This window comes from Rhipicephalus sanguineus, chromosome 1 (assembly GCF_013339695.2).
Source record: "Rhipicephalus sanguineus isolate Rsan-2018 chromosome 1, BIME_Rsan_1.4, whole genome shotgun sequence".
In the NCBI taxonomy this organism is placed as follows: Eukaryota; Metazoa; Arthropoda; class Arachnida; order Ixodida; family Ixodidae; genus Rhipicephalus; species Rhipicephalus sanguineus.
In genome coordinates this window covers 256040524-256067200 of record NC_051176.1, presented here as the reverse complement: position 1 = coordinate 256067200, position 26677 = coordinate 256040524, and the positions used below count along the sequence as shown (strand labels likewise).

General features: G+C 43.4%; 2 protein-coding genes across 8 annotated transcripts in view; both read right to left on the bottom strand.

The window, feature by feature from the left end:
- LOC119378420 (uncharacterized) overlaps window positions 1-2173 on the bottom strand; it is a 78147-nt gene extending 75974 nt beyond the window's left edge. For 2 of the 4 annotated variants that reach the window (XR_007414613.1, XM_037647580.2), the window contains exon 1: window positions 1244-1570. Coding sequence is in view for 3 of the 4 variants with exons in the window: in XM_037647580.2 (XP_037503508.1) it covers window positions 1244-1429 (186 nt within the window). In the remaining variant the exon portion in view is untranslated. Of the gene's footprint in view, window positions 1-1243; window positions 1571-1856; window positions 2004-2137 lie in introns of those variants that run through there. The other 2 variants (XM_037647585.2, XM_037647586.2) reach the window with 2 other exon arrangements.
- A 1547-nt stretch (window positions 2174-3720) lies between these two features.
- LOC119378396 (ankyrin repeat domain-containing protein 12) overlaps window positions 3721-26677 on the bottom strand; it is a 69047-nt gene continuing 46090 nt past the window's right edge. For all 4 annotated transcript variants that reach the window (XM_049411460.1, XM_037647566.2, XM_049411461.1 and 1 more), the window contains 3 exons: window positions 18764-18802; window positions 18578-18670; window positions 3721-4670 (listed from right to left, as the gene is read on the bottom strand). In XM_049411460.1, the coding sequence (XP_049267417.1) occupies window positions 4491-4670; window positions 18578-18670; window positions 18764-18802 (312 nt within the window). In that variant the 3' untranslated portion in view covers window positions 3721-4490. The remainder of the gene's footprint in view (window positions 4671-18577; window positions 18671-18763; window positions 18803-26677) is intronic.

The window sequence follows — 26677 nt, the reverse complement described above, 5'->3', positions numbered from 1 at the left end:
TCACCAGATTAATAATTGAAGCTGAACAAATAGATTATTTCGGCAATGCACGTGTCAGCAAACCCTCACTGTCTTTGAGTTCAAAAGAACTGAATCTTCTGCGCATGATGCACTGAGGCTTGTAAAAGAGAAAAAAATATGCCTTGCTATAGTTGTTGATTTTGTTTACTGCGCTGTGTTCACGTGGCTGCCAAGTGTAAAACAGGTTTCTTTGTCAGCTTGGAGATAGAAATAAACTCATAGTTGTCAGTAGTGCCAGTGTGTGTGTACATTCCTTCTTTTGTCCTTGTGTTCTTTCGCGCTCAACCCCTAAAAATATGTTTTTGGTATTTTTCCGTATGCGAACAAGCATAACCTTTTTGCTAATAAAGATTTTTTATTAAAACTTGACACACTTCCTTATCACGTTCGTGGGTGTGTAATGAATTTCAATAAGTAAAATCGTGCCACAAGATTTAATATGACAGCCTGCTTTACGAAGGTGCTCCTAATGTTAGTGCATAATTTTTTGCTATTTAATCACCATATTTTAATATTTATCTGATCTCATTTGTTTTGGTTCATTGCTCTGGCCAATGCTCCTTTTATATCCCTACAAAAATGTTTTTTTATTGAGTGGAACTTGAGTAGGAGTGTTTGCGTAAGATCCACTTTAAATGAAAATTTTAATTATGAAAAATTAACAAAAAAAATGGACTTGCTTTATAATGCTCACATGTGGCTGAAGAGGTGTGCATTCTTTTCTAAAAAATTATTCCCGACACTTGGCTTCATACCTTAAGAAACTGCTTGTGCCCTCCAAGCTGTTCCAAAATGCTGGTACTTAATCGGCTAATCCAGACTCAAACAAGAACAAGCTTTAGCCGGTTACACTCTTCGACATATCTTCGAGCTCGAAAGTGCGAGTGGCTCGATGCACTGAACCGCGTCTAAGTCTATAGTTGTCTGTGAAGTGATACCTGCCATACAAAACAAAAAAACACCTTTAGCTGCATACTTACTGTGTGTGCAATACATACGATTCATTACATGATTACACAAGTACGGCAGCTTGAAGAGAAAGTAACAGTACTTGTGTAAAAATACCCACATACTCAGATTTAGGTGCGTTCTAAGGAACCCCAGATGGTCAAAATTACTCCGGTGTTCTTCACCACTACGAGGTGCCTCACAAACATATCACGTTCACGGTTTTGTCAAACAAAACTACATGATTCTTCTTTCTTTTATGAGCTCACCTTACCTGTATATACGCTGAACAGTGGTCGAGGAAGCTGCAGACTTCATTCATAAACGCCGACCTGCTAAATGCATGGTCTGGAAATGCGATGCCTTCAGAGTTTGACTGATTGCCATGCGAAAGCCCGAACGTGTTGACGGATCCACTCTTGTGAGAACCGAAATTGAAGTGTCGCCTGAGGTTGGCCATAGTGCGATAGAGGCAACGTTGTAGCAGCACTAAACATCACTCAGAAGACTCCACGAGACGATCGTTTCCATAGCTGCACAGAAAACAAGATAACGATGATAAACCGATAAAGCTCAACCGGCCATCCGAAGAAATGAAGGCACAGGAAACAGGAAGAAGACACCATTCCGAAGATGATTCACAAGCAAAACACGCCCACGCGGTTTTTAACAACCACAATAAACGAAAACGTGAACAGGATGACAGCAGCGCACAACAGTAGATGAAGTAGACATTATTAATAAGCAAGACAAAAAACGTTGTGTGAACGAGTTTTCTGCCTTCACTCTGTGATGTTTATCGTACAAGCATTGCCATGACCGTGCTTTCAAAATTATTTTTTTGATTACGATGAGCATCAACAAATACCGCAAGCTCACACCCTTACCAGATTCAAAACAGAATGCTCCTAGTGACAAAATTATTCGCAACAGCCGTTTAATTTGCAACTGTACCACTGAGCGAATATTTTCGGCAGTTAACGCTGCCTACGCCCCACCAGAGAACAACATCGAATGGATGGACACGCCACAGAACCAGCACAGAACCAACAGAACACACACGTTGGAGTAGCCGTTGGTGCAGCGGGCATTTGTTAGGCTTATCCAGCACTTAGTCACAAACTAAACTGATTCATACAGCCGTACCTGCCGTACTGGTTTACGTTACCTTAGCATGCTCATCAAATTACGCGAAGCACAGCGTATTAAAGGAAAACTTTTGAAAACAATATATCGCCAACGACCCGTGCGCCATCTATCCATCTCGCTAGCGGGTAGAAACATGTATTATAGAATTAGAAACTCCATCCAACACGCACTGAACAGCCACAGAACGCCTACATAAAATCTGTACAGCCTGTTGTACAGCCAAGGAGATTATAACAGTTATAACGGTTATAAAGACACTTCTGGAGTAGCGGCTATGGGAGCGAGTGAAGCCGGCAAAACCGGCCGGCGACCATCTTGCAAGGGGCAAGACGGAAAGCTCAGCGCGCGCTTCTGCGTACATCCTTATCGCGTTACGGCCGAATTTAAAGGAACCATGTCTTTATTTTTACAGTGACCTTCGCTTACAATAAAGGAACGTCACCTCCTCAAGTACAGCCGGCACAGCGAACAGTTTCGTGGATTTCTGGGTGGGCAGAATAAGTCCCGAAGTACGCAAAATATTTCATTAAGCACAACTAAACGATGCGCCAAACGGCGAAGCGCAGCACATACCCTGCCGTTGTTCACGCCGTTGTTCCTCAGGCACTTGGTGCAACCCACCCCGGGAATTCGGCCATGAATCAGACGGTGCCTTGATCTTATGCTTCTTCCTGCCCCTCCTCGAACACCAAAACAAGACGGTGCTGCTACACAATCTATCGGGCTACGTGTTGAAAGCTAAAACAGGAACAGAGCGAAAGCAAATACCTAGCTTTAAAAAGCTAGCCATGGGCAGCTTGTATAGATGTGGCGCGGGGTGCACATACTGCTGCAAGAATCTTCATATTACATGTCTGAAATTGCCCTGTTCCTACGAGATATAAAGTAGTAGGCCCCTGCGCACACTTACAGAGATCAGGCATGAAGGGAGTGTTGCAGGAACTTTTGAAAGTGCTTTGTTTGAACACTATCACAGAATGCGTGATCCTTGTGCATCTTCGCTGTGAACAACACATGCTTTTGAGCACAGACACTGGCTTTTCCAAACATTTCTCTGCACAATGTGGCAGTGGCAGACTCAGCCTTTGGATACCGAGTGCAAGAATGAACACGCCTTTCATCCGTCTGAACTTAGTCAACTCCGAGGTCACCGCAGTACATCACGACATTATTAGCTCCTCAAGACCGAGGCAGAGGTCCCCATGCCTCATCATGCCATTAGCCACTTGGTGTACCAGATTAATAAAGAATAGGAAATGTAATAGATTGTTACAACAAACAGCCCTCGCAACTTTACCTGCATTGCAGCAGGATAGAAAGTTGAACAGGTTGTTAAGGTAGCTTGTTCAGTAGAGAGCAAAACCCTCCAATTTCCGTTTTTCTCAGCCTTCATTTTTTCGCACTGTACTAAACATATTTTGAAAAAAATATGCTGAATAAACACACCCAGTCAGACATTTGTATTAAACATTTACCTGCATTCACTGTAGGTTACTCCACAGGAGACAGAATGGCCAATGCCAACAAAGCTCGGCAGCTGCAAGCTGAGCTGATGAGCATATGCATGGCATTAAGCCACTTTTATTCAACACGAGCAAAGGTCAACTCGGTGAGAATGTTTATTTACACATGCCGTTAAAAAAATGTCTAAAACCGGGGATGAACACTGTCAATGCCGCCACTGTCTATAAACAATTGTAAACATTCAAAGCATTGACGGGTACACCAGATATTAAAACAGCAATATCCTTTTGTCGATAAATGAAACCTTTTCATTGAACTACAGCATCATGCAGATACCGTAGTAGCAACAAGTTGACACGTTCAATGAGTTCCACAGCATGACATCTAGATACAAAAGAATCTGCTTATTAAAGCTAACATGTTTGGCCAATGAAAAATTTAAAAGCAGGCTCCAATGGTTACAGTCAACCACTGCACAATGGACTACAAGCAAATATCACAAGTTTCATAAACGGGCAATAGTGGAAAGCCTGCATCAAACCATCCTGCTTTTAGAAGACAGTAGTGAATTGCCCAATATTTTCCATTTATGTACTGGCAGCATGCCCCACTGTACAAAATTTTGTGAAACCCTGCATATTTAAGGGAAAGTTAACAGGCCAGGGCTTTCATTTCCATTTCCATACCACTGCAGCTGTAAAACTGTACCTACCTGGCTGGTGACCATGCACTTCCTGAATATTTATTAAAAAATTGTAAGGTCTTGTGAACCAGCATGTTGCGTTAAAACACGAACAATTACCCAGTTCTGTTGATACTATCCCTGTGTAGAAAAAGTCTTTGTGGTTCAGAAATTCACACACACTTCCACAGCAGTCCATCAGGCATGTCTTCACCAAGAGGCCTTGTCATGCAGGCAGCACATCAAACTCGTCGCTAACATGCACACTGGGCACGCAAATGTCATCGATGACAGGTGTTGCCTTGACTTCACACAGGCCAAGTTCTTTGAGCTTCCACTCCCAATCCAACTTCTGAACAGCATGCAAGCTTTCTGCTTCATTGTGCTGCCGAAGTAGCATTTTTTCCTGCATCATCATAAAAACAGTTGACGTATGTAACAGACACGCGCACATAATGAGGGCATGCAATTTCTGTCCCAACGAGATAAATGATCTAGCCTTTTAATGCACAATGTTGCGACACATGAAAAGACAAAAAACCAATTACTTGCAGGATTTTGGAGCGAACTTTGCAGCACATGAATTAAGCAACAGCAAGTGCTGCCCCCTATGCAACAGCAGGAAAAGCTAAATCTTTATAGCGTGGCCCGTGCCTCATATGCAAGCTGTCACTAGTTCAGGCATGTCTTAATGCTTGTAAGTTTAAAACACACTGAAGTAGGACAAAATATAGTCGGTTCTCGCCTACATCATCTGGATTCAGTACAGACAAAAAGCAGTAGCCCAGGATAACTTGATCACACTGTTGGAAAGTTGATATATTGCAGAAATACAACCATCTGCACAGGAGTGTTTTTGTACACAATGGGTGAAATAGATCTGGAACGCTTTTACGGCAGCCATATTCTATCAGACAGCAAAGAATGAGATTTGCTCAGTAGCAATGATGACACTGACTGCACGTACAGATTTTTGTTGGAGAGTTAGAAGCATGGAAGCGATATACTTGAAAGGAATACTGGAAGAGTACTGTCCAAAAAATGTACTTCTTAAGTAAAACAGACTAGAGTTTAAAGCATGTGTTCTGTTAGATTGCATGGAAGAACCAATTAAAAACAATATTAACTCCTCGTTCTTACTATAGTTACAAATGGGCCAAAGGAAGCAAGTAGTAAACCTGCTGATGAGGTCTACCACAGACTCTGAAGAAGAGACAAGTCATATGCATGAAAGAGATCCTAAAAAAACCGAGAGGATATTTATGTGGATGAAGGCAAGTCTTTAAATGGAAGAGCGTATGCTTGGGCATGCTGGTAATTCATGTCTCACTTTTTGAGCGCACAAATGAACAAGGACACAGCGTTGTCTCCGCTTTTTGTCTTTTATTTGTGCACTCAAAAAAGTGAAACATCTTCAAATTGCCCTCACACAATTTCGTGTTCCACTAAAAGTGAGCTTTTCCAATATATTTCAGATCTGTCGAGGCTGCTTCAGTGTTTCAAATTCATTTTCACAAATTTTAATCACTGCAAATGAGATAAAACATGACCCACAACAAATTGGCACAGCTGTTTGCACTGCAGAGATGTGAACAAGCTGTTCTGTACCAGTGCAGATGAAATTTAAGTACTTGCAAGAAATGGAGCAAAGCACTTGGTCACGATACATAACTGGTATATTCATATTTAAGCACATATATAATGCATTTTGAATGATGCAGATGTGGAAAAAATAACAAAAAGCATGAAATTACTAAACAGATATGGACCTTCACAGTGGTGGGAATGCCTTCCAGCATTTTGGAGCAGAAATTGGAGCAGGCAAAATCTGCTTTTGGAGCAGCTACCCCTACGTTTGGAGCAGGCACGGGCTTTTCATGAAATAATCAGGAGATGAAAACCTAGCTTTAATCATGAATGAAAATAGCGTGAAAAAATGTAGGACGATCATGAATCAGAACGTAGGATTCATCATGAATTACAAATTAATGATGAATCACGAATTCATCATTTATCATGAATATGCGTGTGTGTATGTGTGTGTAGCGGTGTGGTGCGGTAGGGGTGAAGGAGGAAGATGAAGTGTTTAATAAACACGTTGTCATGGATCTTCGTACAACCATGTCTCCTGCGTTACACACACACACACACACACACACACACACACACACACACACACACACACACACATTATATATATATAAAAAAACTAAAACGTAGTTACGACGTGTTCATCCTATGCCTACCGGTTAGTGCGTGCATTGCGTACTGCGCATAGGCGTGCGCACGTAGGTGGCCGGAGGGGGTGGAGGGCAGCCGCACCCCTCCCGATCACCGAAGTGGGGCGCAAGGTCTGCCTCATACGTCTACTCAGTCAAACCTGTTCCGCCATTCTTGATAAAGCAGGGTTACGGCCACGCATATTTTTTACGATAATGGCGGCCGAAGGCCCCTGATGTTACGTTCCAAGAACTGTTTACCTCCCATCTTTACTCCCAGAAAGCCAGGGACCAAAGGCAGGCCATTGTGAGAGACACGTCATCGCTTCATTTTCATTTTTCATCCATTGTGGAGCATCTCTTTAGGACTCGACCAAAGAGCTGAAGGGGGGGGGGGCTGCCATGAAACCTCTCTCCCCTCCCTAATGAGGAACCCTGCGCACGCTTATGGTACCACGTATACCTTTGCGCCATAAAAGTTTACCGCACCTCTGAACTTGCTGGCGCCACAATTTTTTCTCTCTTTTCGAGAAGTGCGGAAATCGGCCGACAAATGATTCCTACTTCCGCTCGATTGCGGCGATGCCTTTGTGGTTAAGCATAGTGAAAGGACGAATGCGAGGTGGCGGCCGCCGACGAACGCGCCAGTGCGACTCGCTGACAACCTTATCGCAATAAGCACGGCCGCTGCATTAAAGTTTTATGTAGTGACCGTGCAAGAAGTATCTTCAGTTACATTCTCGGGCACGCGTGTTGCGTAGCGCTACTTTAAGCCTACTGCACGATTTTAACAGCCGATCGCTGCTGCTCGTTGCGCGGGATCGCGTTCAAGCGCGCGCCGCTTTGTAGAAACGAAAGCATCTCGCTGTTGCGGAGTTGAGCGTTGCGAGCCGTGCATCTGGAAATCACGCTGCGTTGGCGCTATTACGATAAACGCATGCGTACGGCACAGCAAGCGTAGCGCTGTGGTAACCATACTGTGCGCTTTATTTGCGCTAAGTTTAATATTGCGCTAAGTGTTATTTTGCGCTAAGTTTAATAATGGAACCCAAACGCGTCTCCATCCGCTGCCAGGACCGCTAGAGCATTGAGGAGTTCGCATCAGTGCGCATCGCTTGCAAAAAGCTAACGTACGTACACTGGAGTTACAGCGTTGCCACTGATATTGAGTGGGACTGCATCGGGTGTCACAACGGCTGGGGCGCAAATGCAGCAGCGCAAGCGTAAAAGATGGCGACCATGACGTATTACCGCTCACGAAACGCGCTGTCCGCGAAACATTAGTTTCGATTGCAAAACCACGTTGTAGCGCAGTAATGGCGCAAATTAGGCAAAAAAGACCCTTTTGGAGCAGTATGGAGCAGCAATCTCCAGTTGGCGCAGATTGGCGCAATTTGCGCAGTTTTCCCACCACTGCCTTCATGAATACAAAAGCCTCACAGTAATGTGAGCAACTCCTTGTAGCGTAAAAATTGCTTCAATGGGATACACATACTCTAATGCCTGTTCCCTTCATTGTGATCTCACTGGGGTGGAGAAGCCTCTCCCCACTTCCTGCAATCAGCCAAGGGCTCAGCACCTGAAGAGCCTATGAGTGCACTATACAGATACAGAAGTCCATAAGCGTTGTGTACAGAAACAAAAGTCCACAAGAGAGAAGGTGCTTAGAAATGCTGGGATAAGGACAAACTAGCCAGCAGACTACGAACAATTAATTACGGGCACTTTTTCTAAATTTCTCCGTAAAGACGGCCTGCATACATTCATTCAATTACTGCAATTAGACATATAGTACTATATGTGATCAAAAATTTTAAAAAGGTAGCAATTAACACAAACTCAGTGCACCTCAATGAGTTTTCAAGCATCAACATTAGAGCCATACCTCATACTTCCAAGATTAAGCCCACTAATTTTCCTCGTATATATGAAAAGACATATTAAACGTAATACCACATTTTGCCACAGGCAATAATGTGTTTTTTACAAATAAATGATACCGGTGAAGTTGAATACAGGGTGAACAATTAGTTTAATTCTAATCTTTTGCGAGATGGTCACGAGAGGGTAAACTTTTATTAAATACTTCGAGTACTTAATATTTCAACCAATTAACAAGAAAACTGAGACGGAGCCAAGCTCATATTTGAAGGAACCATGTTAAATGGGGTGCCATAACAGAAGTTCCAAGTTTTTCGTTCAGGAGGGAGTTTGAATGTAACTACCAAATTATTCAAATGTGCAATGAATTATCAAGAGTTGCAGGACTGCACACAAGATACCCATTTAACACCACTGCTGATAATATTACAGCTTTAACACACTTTTTTATTCTTGACTTCGTTACAAAAAACAGCATGGGGAAGGAGAAGATATATAATAGCTTCACATTGAATGTAAAGTAAAAAAAGAAAAAAAAAGTAAGAAAGAAAAAAAGTACAGTTACCTGCCTATACATTCATTACAAGGGCCCTTGGATAAGCTCACAAACTACACCTCTTTTCACAGCGCCTCACATGTTGCATGCAGTTCAGATTTCAATCTTTCTTTAAAAGGCATATTTTTTGTACAGTACTCACAGATTGAAACAGGACGATTGAAACAGGACAATTTAAGGCTAAGTAACGGACATTCTTTCGTTTCCACCATCTTCATTTCAGATCATATCGGCATAATTTTGACTGAAATGCGTAGATCAGAGCTAACGTTATCTTTAGAGACCAGATACGTCGCGATTTTGATGTGGTTATCTCAAGCAATTGCACATACCAGTCGTTATACTAAAACATTTGATGTCACATTTGAATCCGTGAGTACTGTACATGTCACATTAGCTGGCAGACTTAGTTTTTTTAACAAGACACGGCCACAGATATCCCCTGTGTAAATTTTAGATTTTTACAGCAGAGCTGTCATGGTCGAGGTTTGCCGTGTGTCGGAGATAAAAAGTTATCATCGTGAACTGGCACGTGCTCTCTACATTCTCTTTATCTTCCTCTTCTGCTTCGCTCCCAGCACACATGCGCAGATTTGTCTGGTGTGGGATGCAGTAACTCTGATGGGCAAGAGAACGAGTACTGAGAGAGAGAAATTCTTGGCGAGGCGAGATTCGAACCAGAGTACCCACGATCTTAAGGCAAGCTTCGTAACCACTCGGCTATCCAGGCACGCTAGCAGAGCATAGCATAGCCTTGCATAGTGTATTATAGCAAGGGGGGTGGGGGTGGAAAAGGGAATTGAGGGTGAGGAGGGAAAGAAAGGAAGAGTAAAGCATAGCATAGAAAGAGAAGTAGAACGAAAGGGATGAAAGACAAAAAGAGAATCAAAGAGAAAGAGAGAGACAGAAAAACATGGTTGATCCCTCCGTCAGAGGAATCTGAATAACACAAAAGTAAAGTGTGCCCTTACAGAAGTAACTGAATGTTTACTGTACATCGATATAAGAGAGTTTGCACAATGTGTATTGATGTATGGCAGCTATGGCACCATTTAACATGTATGCTCCCACTTTGATGATTGTTGGTAGATCTCCATCCCGAAGACTAACGTCCATGTTAAATGATTAAACAAACCCTTGTGGTAGCTGTAGTAGTTAACGGTGAAAGTGTAATCAGAGAACAAGGTGCGATAGCCAGAAGGGCGTCGCATATTGGACGCAGAACTTGGTCACCATCCTGCGGCATGTTAAAATATGATTGAGAACCACGGCCGGACTAGAGGGAAATGCAAAGCGCGTCGTGGCGCCACGGTAGCCCGGCAGCGATTTTTCTCGGGGTGAACGCATGAGCGGGGAACATGGTGTTACAGCCAGGTGAGGCAGGCGCGTGTCACAGAGCTATTTTTGGCTTGGATTAGCGTGATGCTATGAGCGAGGCAGACACTTTTACGACGCTTGGGCTAATTTGCCACCTCGCGGTGTATTAAAGCATTGACAAAATTGAATTTCTATTGAAAACGCGCTGAATGGGACGGACGTGTAACATGTTGCAGGTGCTAATTGCGGAGGCCACAGTAATCACAAATTACTTTACCGCTCCCAGAGGGCAACACCACCCCGCCGACCGGAAAAGTGGTAAATGTAAAAGGCGCGTTTGTAAAGCTTCTAGAGTCTGTGACCGTGGCGCAGTGGACAGCGTGCCCGGCATCTGTTGTTGGGGACCAAGCGGTCGTGGGTTCGATACCCATTGACGGAACTTTTTTTCTTTGCCATCTAACAGGAAAAAGCAGCCTAACAGCTTAACAGGAAAAAATAGAAACTTGCCTTCATAACAATCTCCAAACGCACAGCAGCTCAGTGAAATAAGGGATCTTTTCTTGGTATTAACTCCTTCAGAGTAAAAACTGCTGAAAGTTATAAGATGAATTTTTATATATGAACTATGCTAATAACCAGTTCCCGGAAACCATAATTACCAAAATACATATTAGCATCCAGTAAAGGGTCACAAAATAAACTAAGTCAATTTAGCAAACCGCCATGTTCAGCTTTATGATACTTGTAATTTGATGGAATGCCAATAACTCCAGCTATTTTATTCAAACTAGGTGATATTTCAAAATGAATCTTGGATCGCGTCACAAAGGCAGGCATATGAATTGTACAAAACTCGAATTCTCACACACAGATGCACGTGATGGTAAGAAGCATAATTCTTCGCTCCTGTTGGCTAGACCATTGTTTTTCATGCTGTCAGCTTCATTCCAACCATTTTGTTCATGATTTGTAAAAATTTACATTGCAATGTGTTACCAAACATCGGTAATGATTTAATGAATTTACAAGATGACTCTTCCACATGGGCGCAGCGGATGTGAAGCATTCCATCATTTACACTGCTAATGGTTGCACAACTATCGCTGTCATGGTCAAGCATCTCATTAGAAGTACCAATGCATAGTTTACCAACTACAGTAGAACCCCGCTGTTACGTTCCCCACTGCTGCGTTTTCCCGGCTGTTACGTCGTTTTCCGCCGGTCCCGGCATAGCTCCCATAGGATACAATGTATTGGGAACCCCGCTGTTACGTCGTAACTGTCGGACCGTTCCCGTATGATACGCCGCGAAGTGCGCTCGGAGCCGACCGAGTGACTACCAAAGAGAGCCGCCATGGTGCATTTTCACGCAGCTTGGCCTCGTTTGACCGTAATATTAGCCGCATGAGAGGCGCAAGCAACAGAATCTTTCAATTGATGCAAACAAAAGCATGGCCTTCGAGATTCAAATTGCAAAGATGGCGTCTTATGACGTAACTGCTCGCGAAAGCAAGGCCTTCGAGATTGGCACTTACTATTGACAAAAGCATAGCCTTTGAGATTTGTATTGCACAAACATGGCGCGTATGACGTAATTGCTTGCGAAAGCAAGGCCTTCGAGATTGGCATTCACTTCTGCCATCGGGTTGGCGTAGACTCATCATCATCATTATTTGTCGGAGAGCGGGAGGAGTTCGAGCTGGTTGGAGCTCGCACGGTCGTGCGTGCGGTTCGCGGTCGGACTCGCCGCGCCGGTCGTGATTGCGTGTGCTTATTTCTTTCATGCCTACAGCTGTTGGTGTTAAAAAAATCACATACGTTGATTACATTTCTGTGGATGAGGCCGTCCTAAGCTCCGCATTTCTATCCATCGACTAGATCGCGGCTGAGCGCGCCAAATTTCGTGCTGCTCGTAAGAATTGAAATAAAATTCTGTACCACTAAATATTTTGCAGTTTTTCCTGTTTTTCGGCTCTTACGTTTCCCGTCTCTTACGTTTATTTTCTACGGTCCCTTCAAAAACGTATCAGCGGGGTTCTACTGTATAGCCAACAAATCCATGCAATTGTTATGTATCATGATGTCCCCTGTATGCCTCCACTGTCTCAGAATTTACAAAATACTAAACGATTGCATATTTCTGAGCTCTTTGTGTATTGTTTAAACTTTGCTAAAAATACCTTATGTTTCCTTATGCTTTTGAGTTAAAGTACATTATCTTGCTTTCACATCTCTGCATTTCCGAAACCCCCTCCTCACATAATGCTCACCCTGTGGGGCCTGCAAGGTACAATAAATAAAAATTAAATACTGCTTTCAGACTAATCAGACTACAAGTGACAGTTCTCGAGCATATTACCTTGAAAACTGTAAGAGAAAAAAAGAAAACGTTGAGACTGCAGACTGGAAGGGCACATGCCAATGCCAGTTTAGTTGCAGCTTTTGAGCATTACACTACAAGTGACAAACATTAATTCTCTTTGTTCTCAATATTATGGTGCTGTGAAACCTTTTAAAATGGTCTCCACATGATTGATGATGGACCAATTACACCATCACCACGATGTCATTTAAGGCGCAGCTACCAGTCACTGCCACAGCTATTGAACGATTGCAAGCTACTGAACTAGCGCCTATTGTACACAAGAATCCCATTATCTTTTTGTGTGGATCGCAGAAAAAACAACTCAGGAAAATGTAACATCTGATAACATTTTTTTTCAGACTGGAAAACTCCTTTCGTCAACCAAACTAAGGAAAAGGAGGCGATGGGGCAGAACACAACTACTATAATCATTTGGTTTTATTGCTCAGATTCAGATGGTAGAAATATCAGTACACCGCAAAGGTGAAGGGGCAGGTACAGATAAAACAACAGATAGATACTTTTCACAAATTAAGTAAGTTAAGCTGGCAAACTGTCTAAGATGATAGCTGTTGTGACTGTTCTGTCTTACTAACACTTTGCCAGTAAGACAAATCAGTAAATAGGCCTCTCAAGCTCGGCCAGGGGGCGCTGCGGCACATGCGTTTCGCCGCCTTTCTGGCAAAAACTGGTCGCTTGTCACCCCACTCCCGCCTTTTGACTGCGCTCTCCCCACACGTTCACACGCCCTGCACGCGCTGTTGTCTGCTCGCTGTGCACATGCAGCCTCATTTGTCGCTTGGTCTGAAGGTTTAAAAAGAATGAGAGATTTAAAAAACATTTTCACGGCGTGAATCTCACCAGAGGAGGGCAGTTGATCGACCACTTTTGTGCGAACAAGCAGGTCGTCAAGGACGATGCTGTTTGTGCGAGCGCTACGTGTATGTCTATGGGACTGCACGGGCTCTGTAATTATGTTACCAGTAAAACGTACATTCATTACGGCAGTCCCGTCTGCTCGGAGCTTTCAGCAAACAGCCACCACGCTTTTGCGTGCATTTGTATAGCGCTTGACTTTCGATTGCTTGGATGCCAAGTCTGTCCTGTTGAGTAGCTGGCAACAATGCAATGCGCAGTGCTCAGCTTTATGGGAGTTTCACTTTTGCCGAGGTTTGCATCGGATGATAACAACCTCGGATCGCAAGTTTAATGCCACCTTGGATCTTTTACAGTTCCTATTGACAGCATAATAACGCGCGCAAAAAAATGTTTCATGCCCACTTCGACCATGCATGTTTTCTGCAGCGGCGTGTTTCATTTCGGAGAACATAGACACCTGATCACGCATCGTGTTCGTCAATTCGAATGTCGCTTTGTTTTGACAGCTTGCATGGTCGGCACCATACTATGCAATACCCACAGGGATTGCTCATGTTCATGATTACGCTGAGATTTGTCCCCGATGATAACCAAGTCTGATTTCGCGAAGCCATCGAAAATTTTATTGCCGCTTTGGTATTTTTTTTCAGCTCGTTTCTAAAGCGGAAGCTGTATATCGTCTGCGGCTCATATGCATGCAAGGCTATAATATTTTACTAGCCGAAACCACGATAGCATTATGAGGCACGTCATGGTAGGCGACCTCGGATTAATTTCGGCTACCTGGGGTTTTTTAAACGTGCACCTAAATTTAAGTATGCCGGTGTTACTGCATTTCACTCGCATCAAAATGCAGCTGCCATATGCGGCAATCAAACCCACGACCTCAATCTTGGCAGCATAACACCTCAGCCTGCTAAGCAATCGCAGCGTGTTGCATGCAAGGCCAACATAAACGCTCAATGCAAACATGCAGCTTAATTCTGTTTACACTGAGTCGCCACGAGAAATGTACCACCATCAGCTGAATAAAACACTTAGTAGTCACGGTACAGTATTTGCTGTCACAAATGGTTTACTCGGAAAGCGAGCGCGTAATCTCTAAATGTACAGCGTCTGTTTATTTGTTGTAGCTTCGCTTCACAAACACACTTCCCTTTCAAATGAGCATGCCCATCGCGTTTCTCCCCGTTAATAGTTGGCAATTCTGGGTGCGACGAAAATTGCTTCTAGGTGACAAGACCATGAAAGCATCGCTTAGTTCGACGAATTGCTATAATCCTCTTGACGCCTCTGCTCCTCGCACTGCTTCCATTGGAAACGTTAGACCTTGACAGGCAGTTTTCGGCTCTTTGGTACTTTTAAACCTTTGTGGCAGTTCACAATGCAGCAGGAATGCGTGCCTGCTTTCCAAGACGATGAAGGGGCGACAGCCATAGCCGGAAAAATGTGAGAGAAAAGCGTGGAGAACTCCACTTGTTGCGCGCGCAATGGGAAAACCAAGCAAATGCAACCTGTCCGAGCTACCGTAGATTTCCCGAGTGTTCCTTCCCTGATGATCGTCCTGTGGTTGCTTTGAAATGATAATAATGTCTGGGGTTTAACGTGCTAAAACCTTGATATGATTATGAGGCCCACCATAGTGGAGTGCTCTGGAAATTGACGATTTGGTGTCCTTTCACGTGCACAGACATTGAACAGCACAAGGCCTCTAGTATTCTGCCTCCATCAAAATGGGACTGCCACTGCCAGGATCGAACCTGTGACTTTTGGGCCAGCAGCCGAACACCATAACCACTGTACCACCGAGGTGGACTCACGTTGAGATGGCTGCTTGTATGGGACCTTTACCAGTTAATTGGAGTGTCTGCTTTTCCGACTTGTAATACGACTCAAGCTCATCCACATGAAGATGACAGCTTGTCACCAAGGGAAGAAGCAAGTTTGAGTGCATTGGATGCTAACCCTGATATCGTGGCACCATTGCGGAAGTGTCCATGTGCTAAGAATAAGAGAGTTTTTAAGCCTGCCGCAAATTTTATTCCTTTTGTCAAACAGCAATGTGAGGGCCACATCAAGAATGCATTTGACATTACTCCTTTCAATTTTTTACCTCTGCATCATGAAAAACCTACATTTGTGCTTAACACTATTCTTTTTTTAAATGACGCTGTGTATATCAGCTTTGAGAAAAAGCACACCGAGTTGGTAAAAGAAAAATGTGGACATTAATAAAAGCTGCATATCACAGCAGAAAAATGATCATTCATGCAAAAACATTACACAACACACCTAAAAGCAATGCGTCTGCTGTAGAAAGAGAAAAGGAAGCACAATGGGAGTACCTGCTACAGCATGCACCATGGATGCTAAGCAAACAACATCCAGTTCAATAATTCTGCACCTTGATATTCCCATGTTCTTCCACCATTTATATAATAATAATTGTTGGGGTTTAACGTCCCAAAACCACGATATGATTATGAGAGATGCCGCAGTAGAGGGCTCCGAAAATTTTGACCACCTGGGGTTCTTTAACGTGCACCTAGATCTAAGTACACGGGCCTCTAGCATTTTCGCCTCCATCGAAAATGCTGCCGACATGGCAGGGATTCGATCCCGCGACCTGTGGGTCAGCAGTGAAGTACCTTAACCACTAGAACACCGTGGCGGGTTCCACTACATTTATCAGAGGAGTCCAAATTGCAATAAAGTAAAATGTAATGTAACACTGAAGGGTTAATGTAACATGATTATGGAGTTTTATGTGCCAAAACCACAATATAATTCTGAGGCTCGCCTTAGCTGGGACCTCCGGATTAATTTTTGACCACCTAGGGATATCAAAACGTGTACCTAAATTAAGTACACGGGTGTCCTTATACGTCTGTCACACAAGTATGCAAGAACTTTTTGATGTAATCACTATTTTAGAAAGTTAAACTCTAATGAAAAGGAACTGTGCAGCAGACACACGGCACCGACGATTCCTTTTTATTGTTTCCTCCAGGATACCCTACTGAACGCATGGAGCTAGCGTTTGAAACGGAACCAGTCAAAATAAAGTGACTTATGCCAAAATTTCTTGTAAAGGCTTATCGTATTACACTTTTTTGAAGTAAATTTTACAACACCACGCTCGGAAATGTTCACAATATGCGTGAGCGGTTTCTTTCCTCCGTGCTGCGCGCAACAAAGTTAATATAACAGGCTCTTGAGGAGAAGTTCCCCGTAGAACCCATGTATTGAAATCTCCCAAATTCATGGGTGTCGCCATTATCACCATGATGGAAGAACGTGAACGTTGCCAGCTTCTGAGATGCTCTTTAGATTTGACAGTAGTATTCAGGGGGAAGGGGAGGGGGGGTTATGGGGCATAAGTAGAAAAACAATTTCTCTCACATTAGCAAACTATCCTTTCACAGCACCAAAACAACCACTCTTGCCACAAAAGATGCTTGGAAAGCTCGCAAAAAGAAAATGCAGGTAGCACTGCCGCCTTGAGGTTCCTGCAACAACTTGCCATGATGTCATTGAATTTCGTGGCGTCTGCTGGGACTTACATCATCCTTTATAAATAAAAATGAATTGCATTATGCTCTATGAGACCAACAAACGTCACCCAACAAGTTGCAGGAAACTTTATTGAGCTAACGCGATTAAAATATGGAGAAAGAATATAAAAAGTGATATCACAGTGACATTCAGGTGAAGTTTCGATGCAAAATTGAAAAATAAAGCATTGACCTTTATTTTCTCTTTGAATGAAGAACCTGTGACGGCAAAATTAATAGCAACGGGTTAATCAAACCATTTATCAGTATAAGCTCATTTAGCGTTTCAATTTAGCATTTTTTTTAGTGTTTATTCAATAACCCCAAGACATGAATATGAAGTATTCAGTTTATACTTAAAATTTTCTATGACAGATGAGAGCTGTAGAAGGCAGGCTTAAGCAAAGTCATACAGTCTGGTGGTCCAAAACACCACAAGGCTATTTAGCCTTCCAAGACCTCCCAAGATCCACCTTACCTTGGAAGCCATGCCAGTACCAAGTCTCAGTGTGACATTTGCCAAAAGCTCAGCTTATACGTAACAAGGTGTATAAGAAACAAACAAAAAGCTTTTGTTACACAAGGTCCTTGAGGAGGTACCCTTAGTACCACAATCACAACAAACATTTAACAAGTGTTTTAGGCCCCTTAAATCTCACAGATGCAAAGGTGATGTACCACAACAGTCTCAGTTTTTTTTTTTCTTATGTGCCTGCACTATACATTATTGTTGCTTCTGTCAGCAATCACAAACGAGATGCCCTGGGCCTAGCTCATGTGCCAAACACAGATGGAATGCCCTGTATAAGCCTCGGTGGCTAACAGACCTTCAAAATCAAGAGAGAAACAAATGCCTAGCAAATGTTTTTTTTTTTGCAAAAAAAAATGGTATAGGAGCATAAATACTGAATACAGTGCATATAGCATCCCGTTTGAGCAGATGTTAAGTGCACCGGCACAAAGATGAAAGAATTAAAATTCACACAAGACAGTGCTCTAATATTTTTAAACTGATCTTGTTGTAGCTATCCATTCCAACGTGAACCATGTTCAAATTATCTGGCAAAGGCTAAATTTATGATCAAAGTAACAAATGTTTAGTCGCATAAAAATGTATAGGGCAATGGTTGGCACTTTTGACTGAGATCTAATTAACTGGAGTTGAATTCAGTCTACTGAATCTCTTCATTCATGATTGAGTGTGTAATCTATTTGGGTGCACGAACCCCCAAACTACTCGCAGTAAAGCAAGTGAAATCAATTGGATGTAACTGTTGTCAGTTGTGTTCCCCCACAAATGTTTCCTTGATCATTACACAATGCGCGTTTTATTTAAACAAGGATAGCCACCCATTTGTTCAGAAGCTTGTGTTGAGAATGTCAACTTTCTATTAATTTAGACATTTTGTTACCGTTTAACCCCACTGCAACAATGCCCAACAGGGTGATGTAGGTTTTTGAATAGACAAAATGGATAAATTACATATCTAAAATACTCATTTCAGAACTTTTATATGTCAGTACAATTAATCTAAAACATACCTTTGTTTTTTCCCATTTGTCTTCAACATCCTGTAGCCATGACAAGAAGAGACGTCCATTATATCTAGATCGCACGTTCTTGTCCTTATCATCCTAAAAGGAAAACAAAACATTTTCTAACTTCCTCATTGCATATATACCCATGACAAAAAAAAATCGAAGAAAAAATCGAAGCCAAACACTTGCCTTCTTGTCAGGAATAGATTCAGGACTTTTGACACAAATCTGTAAACCAAAAATTTAAAAAATTGATAAAAATTAAACAGATGACAAAGAACACTAAATCGAGAGCACAATATTAATCTTGCTGCTGAGGTCTTATGAGAAACAAGGTGTAGAAATTCCCATGAATTGACGTTTGCAATGCTCACAGGGTGAATATTCCTGTTGTTCGCAATCTGCTTGTCATATCAGGTTTAACCTTTGTAGCAATAAAATATGCATTGCGCAGAGCATGTTGAACCAATTGGAAATTTCCAATATGTTTCTAGTTGTTTGAACATTCCTCACTGAGGCATATAATAATGTTCTAGATAAAGTGGTCTGCACAATTATGCAGATATGCAGAAATACATTCCCAACCGAACCATCATTTCTAATCACCAGGCACCATGGTACAAAACCTACATCAAACGCCTATCTAACCGTAAAAAACGACTTTACAGATCAGCAAAACTAGCGCCTTCTGAAGACCGTTGGGAGATTTACAAAACTGCGCACAACACTTACCTTACTGCCTTAAAATCCTCCTAAGTTACATTTTCTTTCTCGAACTCTTCCAGATATGCTTGCAAATAATGTACGTAAATTTTGGCACTTAACCCTTTACCAGATAACAGCATAGTTCTAGTAGATGATTTTGACAATCCAGTTCCTACTGACATGTGCGCCGATCTTCTTAACGACACTTTTAAAAACAACTTTTCTCGAGTTGATAACGTCATCCTACCCCATGTGCAGAACTTCAATTATATTGCCATGCCACCAATTTCCATTGATCATTCCGGTATCGCTAAACTCAAATAACTTGCCCATTCACTCATCCCCTGGCCATGACAATATTGGTACCAAATTTCTGAAAAGCACCGTTACTTACAGTTCAGTGATACTAACAAAAATTTCTCAACAGTCCTTAGATACATCAACCATTCCTGCACAATGGAAGATCGGGAGGGTGGTTCCAATCTTTAAGTCGGGTAATAAACACTCTCCGAAAAATTATCGCCCTATTTCGTTAACAAGCACTTCCTGTAAGTTATTAGAACATGTCATTTTCAACAACCTCATTAACTTCCTTGAATCGAATTCTTTTTTTACACCAGCACAACATGGTTTTCGCAAACATTTTTCATGCGAAACACAGCTCATATATTTCACTCGCAAACTGCATCAGATTTTAGACCGTTCATCATGTGCTGATTGCATTTTTTTAGACTTCAGGAAGGCTTTCAATAAAGTCTGTCACCAACTACTACTCTTGAAACTGAGCCTACTAAATATTGACAATAGTTTACTCAAGTGGATTGAGTGCTTCTTGTATAACCGTGTTCAATACGTTACTGCTAACAATCACAGTTCGTCATCTGCTGCGGTTCACTCAGGTGTACCGCAAGGGTCAGTTCTTGGTCCACTTTTGTTTCTAATTTATATTAATGACCTCACGTCTCCACTTTCTTCTAACATTCATCTTTTTGCAGATGACCGCGTCATTTTTCGTGAAATAACCAGTAATAATGACAGTTTAAGCCTCCAATCTTGGGCATCTTGGGCACCCCACATCGCATACATTACTAATAATGCTAATCGCATGTTAGGCTACATACGCCGTAACTTTTTAAAAGCACCATGTGCACTAAAACTACTGTTGTATAAAACATTAATACATTCCAAACTTGAATATGCATCATCGGTATGGGATCCTTACTACGATAACTTGGTTACTTCATTTGAGCTCGTACAGAATAACTCCGCCCGTTTCATACTTTCTAACTACAATCGCATCGCCAGTATTAGTTCAATGAAATCCAGCCTAGGCCTTCCTTCCCTTGCATCCCATCGGAAAATATCTCGTTTGAGCACATTTCACAAATTATTCCATCATCCCACCCTACATAACCAACTAATCCTCAATCCTCAGTACATACCTCATCGCATCGACCATCGTCATAAGGTTGGCATCGCATCCTGCAAATCCCAGTGTTTTTATCGATCATTCATACCTCGTACATCAGTAGATTGGAACCACCTTCCCGAAGACATCGTCACTATTACTAATAACAATATTTTCCGTCAAACATTACTCAGTATTGTATGAGTTAAATGTTACTCAAAATTGTATTATGTTCACCGTCGTTGCACAGCTACTATTGTATAATCAGGAGTTTTTTTCTTGTTGCATTGTTTATTCTCCTGCTGTATTTTCTCTGCTGTACAGAGTCGTCCACATTTAAGCTGAACACCTCATTAGTATTCAAGACCTCATTGAAGCTGTTGTTTAATACATAATTCGGAAAATCATTACTGTGTTTGTCGACACCATGATTAGACGTTCTATAACGGGCATTGTACTCGTGAAGTATAAGAAACGTTCTAGTTTTACCGGTTTGAAAACTAATGAGGTGTTCAGCTTAGATGTGGTCGACCCTGTACATTCTGCTGTATAATATGCATCTTTTATGCTGTATATTCTCACGCTGTATTCTTTTTCTTTTTTTTTTACATGTAAACTTTATTTCCACTCCCCTCTATAATGCCATATGGCCCTGAGGGTAAATAAAATGAAAATGAATGAAATAAAATAACTCAAACACAGATATACGTAATTATATGTTATATTGAGCAGTTGGAAAATGGCCTTAGAAATGCCATGCAAAAGTATAGCACTGTATATGCACATATCAAACCCCCAATCACCATTCTGTATACTGCACAGTACTGTGCCCCTGCGATACACTTCTCCCAAGTGGCCCAAAAACATCTACATCATTGAAAATAGTCATACTGACAAAATGGCATTGGCTTGGCAAATGCTTTCGAACAGGGCATTAAATTTGAGGGGCAGTGTAAGTATAGGGGATAAGGAGCTTAATGCTTGTCTCAAAACATTGATAGCTCAAGCGGAATGTATTTTAGTTGTAATCCATAATGATGGAGTTATTTAATTAGCATCACCACAACAAAACCGTACAATGCATTAAATACTAAAAGCTGCTTTAACTAGCTGCCGCACTGTGTCAAGAACGCAGAAGGCCCACCACTCCAGTCAAACCTTGCAAAAAAAAACTTGCAAAAAAACACTACAATTAGTTTTACAGGCAGGCAGTCAGTCAGTCAGTCAGTCAGTCAGTCAGTCAGTCAGTCAGTCAGTCAGTCAATGAACTTTATACAAAAATTGTCCTGAGAAGCAGATTCCCCTCAAGGGGGAGGGTTGGCTGCGGGCCACACACATATGGGGACAGGAAGGGCGAGCCCCTTTACGAAATTGCGGGCCCTCTGGACAGCCTGGATTTGGACCTCCCAGTCTGAGCTGGTGATTGCAGCCTTCCAGGCGTCCTCTGTGTTGAGAGGCTCGCCATCGCGCATTGCCGTAAATTGGAAGAGCATGTGGGGCACTTGCATCGTCTCTCGTTGCAATGAGGGCAGTGCAGCTCTATGCTATCAATAAATTTACTGTAAACTAAAGGCGACGGGTAAGTGCCTGTTTGCAGCATTCTTAAAAGTGATTGACTGGGCCCTCGAGAGATGAGGATCAAGCTGCCAGATACCTTCTCCCAAATTAGAGGCCGACTGCCCGTCACGGTGGGACAGTTCGTGTGCGCAGGCATGGGCAAACTCATTGGCATTGGGGATAACCGGGTGGGCAGCAAACAAGGTGATGTTGGTGTCAATTTTTGTGAGCTTGGACTATTGGTAAGAATACGGGCCGCCTGCTCACAGACTGGCCCTGTCATGAACGCTCGAGCAGTGCCCTGGCCAGAGCTACAGTCGAACCCGTTTATAACGAACTTGAAAGTGCCGCGAAAACTGGTCGTTATATCAGTAGTTCGTCGTAAATGGACTCGCCCTCAAAAACATGCACTTAGCGGCCAAGACGCTTTTTCTTTCCGCATATTTTTATTGAAAAGTGCTAACAACCCCTCCGGTGACAAGTTAAGCCTTTTCGCTTTGTGAAGCGACGCCCGCGGCGTGCACGAGTGAATTAAGTTGCCTTTGCAGTGAACTGGCACCGTTTCACTGAACGGCGGTACCGCCACGTGGAGCCGATCATCCCTGGATAGTTGTGTGTAGCGCGTCGCCTACTCGGCTCACGCCATTACTGCCGGGCCCCTTGCTGTATTACGCGCATTTGCGCGTTTTTCGTGCCCGCTTCGCTTCGAGTAGTCTGTTCGTTCAACGTGGCAAAGGCAAGCATTTTGCAAGCAACGCGCACTCTACGTCTCCGCGAAGCTCCGACGGTCCTGCACGACGAGGTGCGGCGCACTTGGGTTGTCGCCTAATAAAAAACATAGTATACACACGCTGTAAGTAGGCAGTTTTCGAATAGCGTACGCTAAGTTAGCGTTAGCGGCCCGCTATTTCCGTCACTTAACAGAAGCACGCGAACGGTTAGCGTACGACGCATGCGCAGTTGCACGAAAAGCCAACGCAAAGCTTTGCGTACGCTATTCGAAAGCTCCCTAGTGTTTCTCGGTGTCCGTGCCACTCAACACCAGCGAGCTACTTTCGTTTACACGAAGCGATGCGCACTTCATCTTGCACGGCGCAACGACGGCGAATTTGCGAACGGCAGCATCGCGCGCTTGTACTGCTTGTACCGTCAATCCGAACAGTTTACGCCACACGCGCAGCCGAGCAGATAGCTGCAGATGACTGCGATAAGGTTGTCAGCGATAAGTCATAATGGCACGTTCATCACTGGCTGCCACACTGCCTTCGCTCTCTTCTGATGCTTTCCGTGGAGGAATCGCCACAGTCGCGAGGAAGTCGTAATCATTGATCGACCGGTCTCTGCCGTTACCGAAAAGACGAAAGACATCTTGCGGCCCATTGTGGCGTCGATGACGTGAACTTGTATGCGCGGAAAAGTTACTTATCGTGGTCATCGCTTATTGCATTTTATGGCTTCTTGCGTACCATGACATAGGTTCATCGTAGGCGGTCGTAGCTGCAGAGAACGGCGCCAGAAAAGGTTGCCCTGCAAAAGCTGACTGCAAGGCTTCATGCTGCCGCCTATTTCCCTTCTTTTTTTTATTCCTCACTGCCATTCTGCCACTGAAGAAACGCCCTGGAAAGTGAGCGACCGCACTCGCAGCGTCCGAAATCAGCATGCGGTGCTCACCGATCTAGGGTATCTTCGTCGCGAGTAAACTGGAGCGGGGCACGCGCAAGCACGCGCCTCTCTCGTGCTCTAGAAGACCTGTTAAAGCTTTTTTTTTTCTTCGTATGCGCCATATTTTTTACTGCGACCGTGTCTGAAGTGTTCGTTGTAAAAGTAGGAGGCTTTGAAAAATGTTCACTATAAGTGGACGCAATTTCAATGGGTACCATAGTAAAATTGTAAGTGCACCGAAATGTGGTCGTTATAACCGATAGATCGTCATATCTGGGATTGTTATAAGTGGGTTTGACTGTATAGCAGCCTGCTTTGCACTGGCCGGTGTGTTATCTCGAAGAGATACTGCCGTGAGGAGTTTACCATGAATGTCAGTGACTACAGTCGTGAAATTGGATGTGCCAGGGTACTGTGCTGCGCCAACTAACGCCCCAAGGTAAGCGGTGGCAGGCACGGAACTGAGTAGCGACCTAGCCCTAGATTCCAGGCGGCCTACAATGAACAGCGGGTGAACGTTTTTAGGAACTTGCGACTTTAATCTTCTACCTCAATTTGGCGGGGAGTTGGATCTTTTTGTCTGCTACCAAAGAGGGCTCGGAGCCCAGAAACCCAAGGATGTGCCTCCCAGCTATGGAAGAGGAGAGCCTTGCCTCTTGTGCTGTTTGTTGTGCTTCTCCAATCTCATTAAAGGGGTACTGACACAAAAATTTTGGCCTCGCATTTTCTTGCTGCAATGTGTTGCTGGGGGTTTGTTAGTCATGACACAGCAGATCGTTTGCTGCAGCGCGCAACAGATAATTAACTACAGGCTCCTCATTACCGACAACAAGCCTCCGAGTGCAACTATCATCACCAAGCGGGCGCAGCGCTCGATCACGTCAGCACACAGAACTGTGACGCACTTCCGCGTGGTTCGTGAGCAGCTGCCGAGAAGTAGGCTGCTGAAGCGAACCACTGATCTCCACTAGGAGGAGCTGGACGGCGCATCGAGCACGCGGGTGTGAAGCCACCGGAAGCCGCCGTTTATGCCCTGGAAGAGAGCTTTTCTCTTCTTTTTTAAAGAAATACCTGCCTGTAGTGCAGTAAAATGTACAAATCGACCGAAAAAGTCGACAGGGAAGACATTTCACGCGTAAGTACCTCAAAGTTGCATTACTTTTTACGCATTTTGTACGTTGCAGCACTCCGCCGTATTAGGACGGTGTCGGCACGGCGTCTCATCTTTCGTGTAGCGTTCGTCGGCGTCTAAAGTGAGGCGTAATCGCAGAGTTTGAACAAAAAAACAGAAAAACTATCATAACAATAGCTGCCACCCGAGAATATTTGAATTGCGCGACTGAGACGGACAGAAGACACCAGCTTCCGGGACAAACAGGGGACCTTCCGGTGGCTTCACAAGCGCCCGTCTCGCAGAGCAGGGATGCGCCGTCCAGCCTTTTTAATGGAGGTCAGTGAAGCGAACGCGGCAAAAAGAAAAATGGCGGCTATGACGTCGTCATAACTTGTTGCAGCGTGGTCACGAGAGGGAAGTAGGGGGTCACCAAGGGTCACCTTTGAGGGTGTCAATAGAGTGAGGATGTCGATCGCTCATGCAAACTTCAAAATTCATTTAAAATACCTTCCGAGCTATATTCGCTGATGATATTTTGCTGATGATATACGCATGTTCACAGGAATTGATCCCGCAAGCTATCTTGCGGGATCGCGAAATCTTGCGGGACCGCGAAATTTTGTGTCAGTACCCCTTTAAAGGTATTATGCATACGAAGAGCCTTGAGCTTTTCCTCATTAGTGTTGTTTGGAATGCCTAAGACCTTTTTAATGCAGTTTCAAATGATCACATCTAATTTCCCTTGTTCTTTCCTTTCCCACCTATGTGCCACGGCAATGTAATTTATATGACTCATAAGAAAGGCATGGAAGAGCCTCATGAAGTTGGCCTCACAAAGGCAAGCCCCCCCGCCTGTTAGACACCCGAAGTATAAGTTTGACCATGCTCTACACCTTGGCCGCAATACGGGTCAGAGTATGGGAGTTACTACCACACTCCTCCAGGAACATGCCTAATATCCAAATCTTATCGCCTCAGGGGATGGCCTGATCTGACCGTGTATGAATTTTGATCCTGATTTCTTCCGGCGGAAGTGGGATGGTGGTGAATCTGCGTTTCTCCAGCTGTGTGTACAGGAGAAGCTCCAATTTAGCGGTCGACAAGTACAGCCCCATGCTTCCAGAAACTACAATTTGATATAGAACTCTTAAAGAATTCACAATATTTTTCAATGCAAATGTTGGTGTACAAACTGGCTTCATGGTACTGCTTGACGGTATTGCAAGGAAAACGGCTTCACAGCAATAAATAAAGCAGCACCCTAAAATAAGACAAAATCACTGAAAACACAAACACAAATGTCAGACACATTACTGTGTTCTCAGCGATGTCGTCTTATTTCAATGTCAGTCTTATTCGCTCAGTGCAGCACTTCTAAATCACACCGCTCACTTTCCCAAATGCATGTGAGAAGGTCCACATCTGCGAGGAAAAGGCAACTTCTTGTGAAGGAAAGCAAACTTCTTCCGGCATTTCACACTACCCGATGTTCAGTACAGTCAAACCTGATTAGTACATACCCGCTTTAACCATACTTACAGTTAAAACGTAGTTGCGTCGAATCCCCAACCAAGTCTCATAGAGCGTACTGCATTCGCTGAGCACTAAAGCCATAGTGTTTCGACCTGTGTGTACCGGTTCATGCGTACGCCGCAAT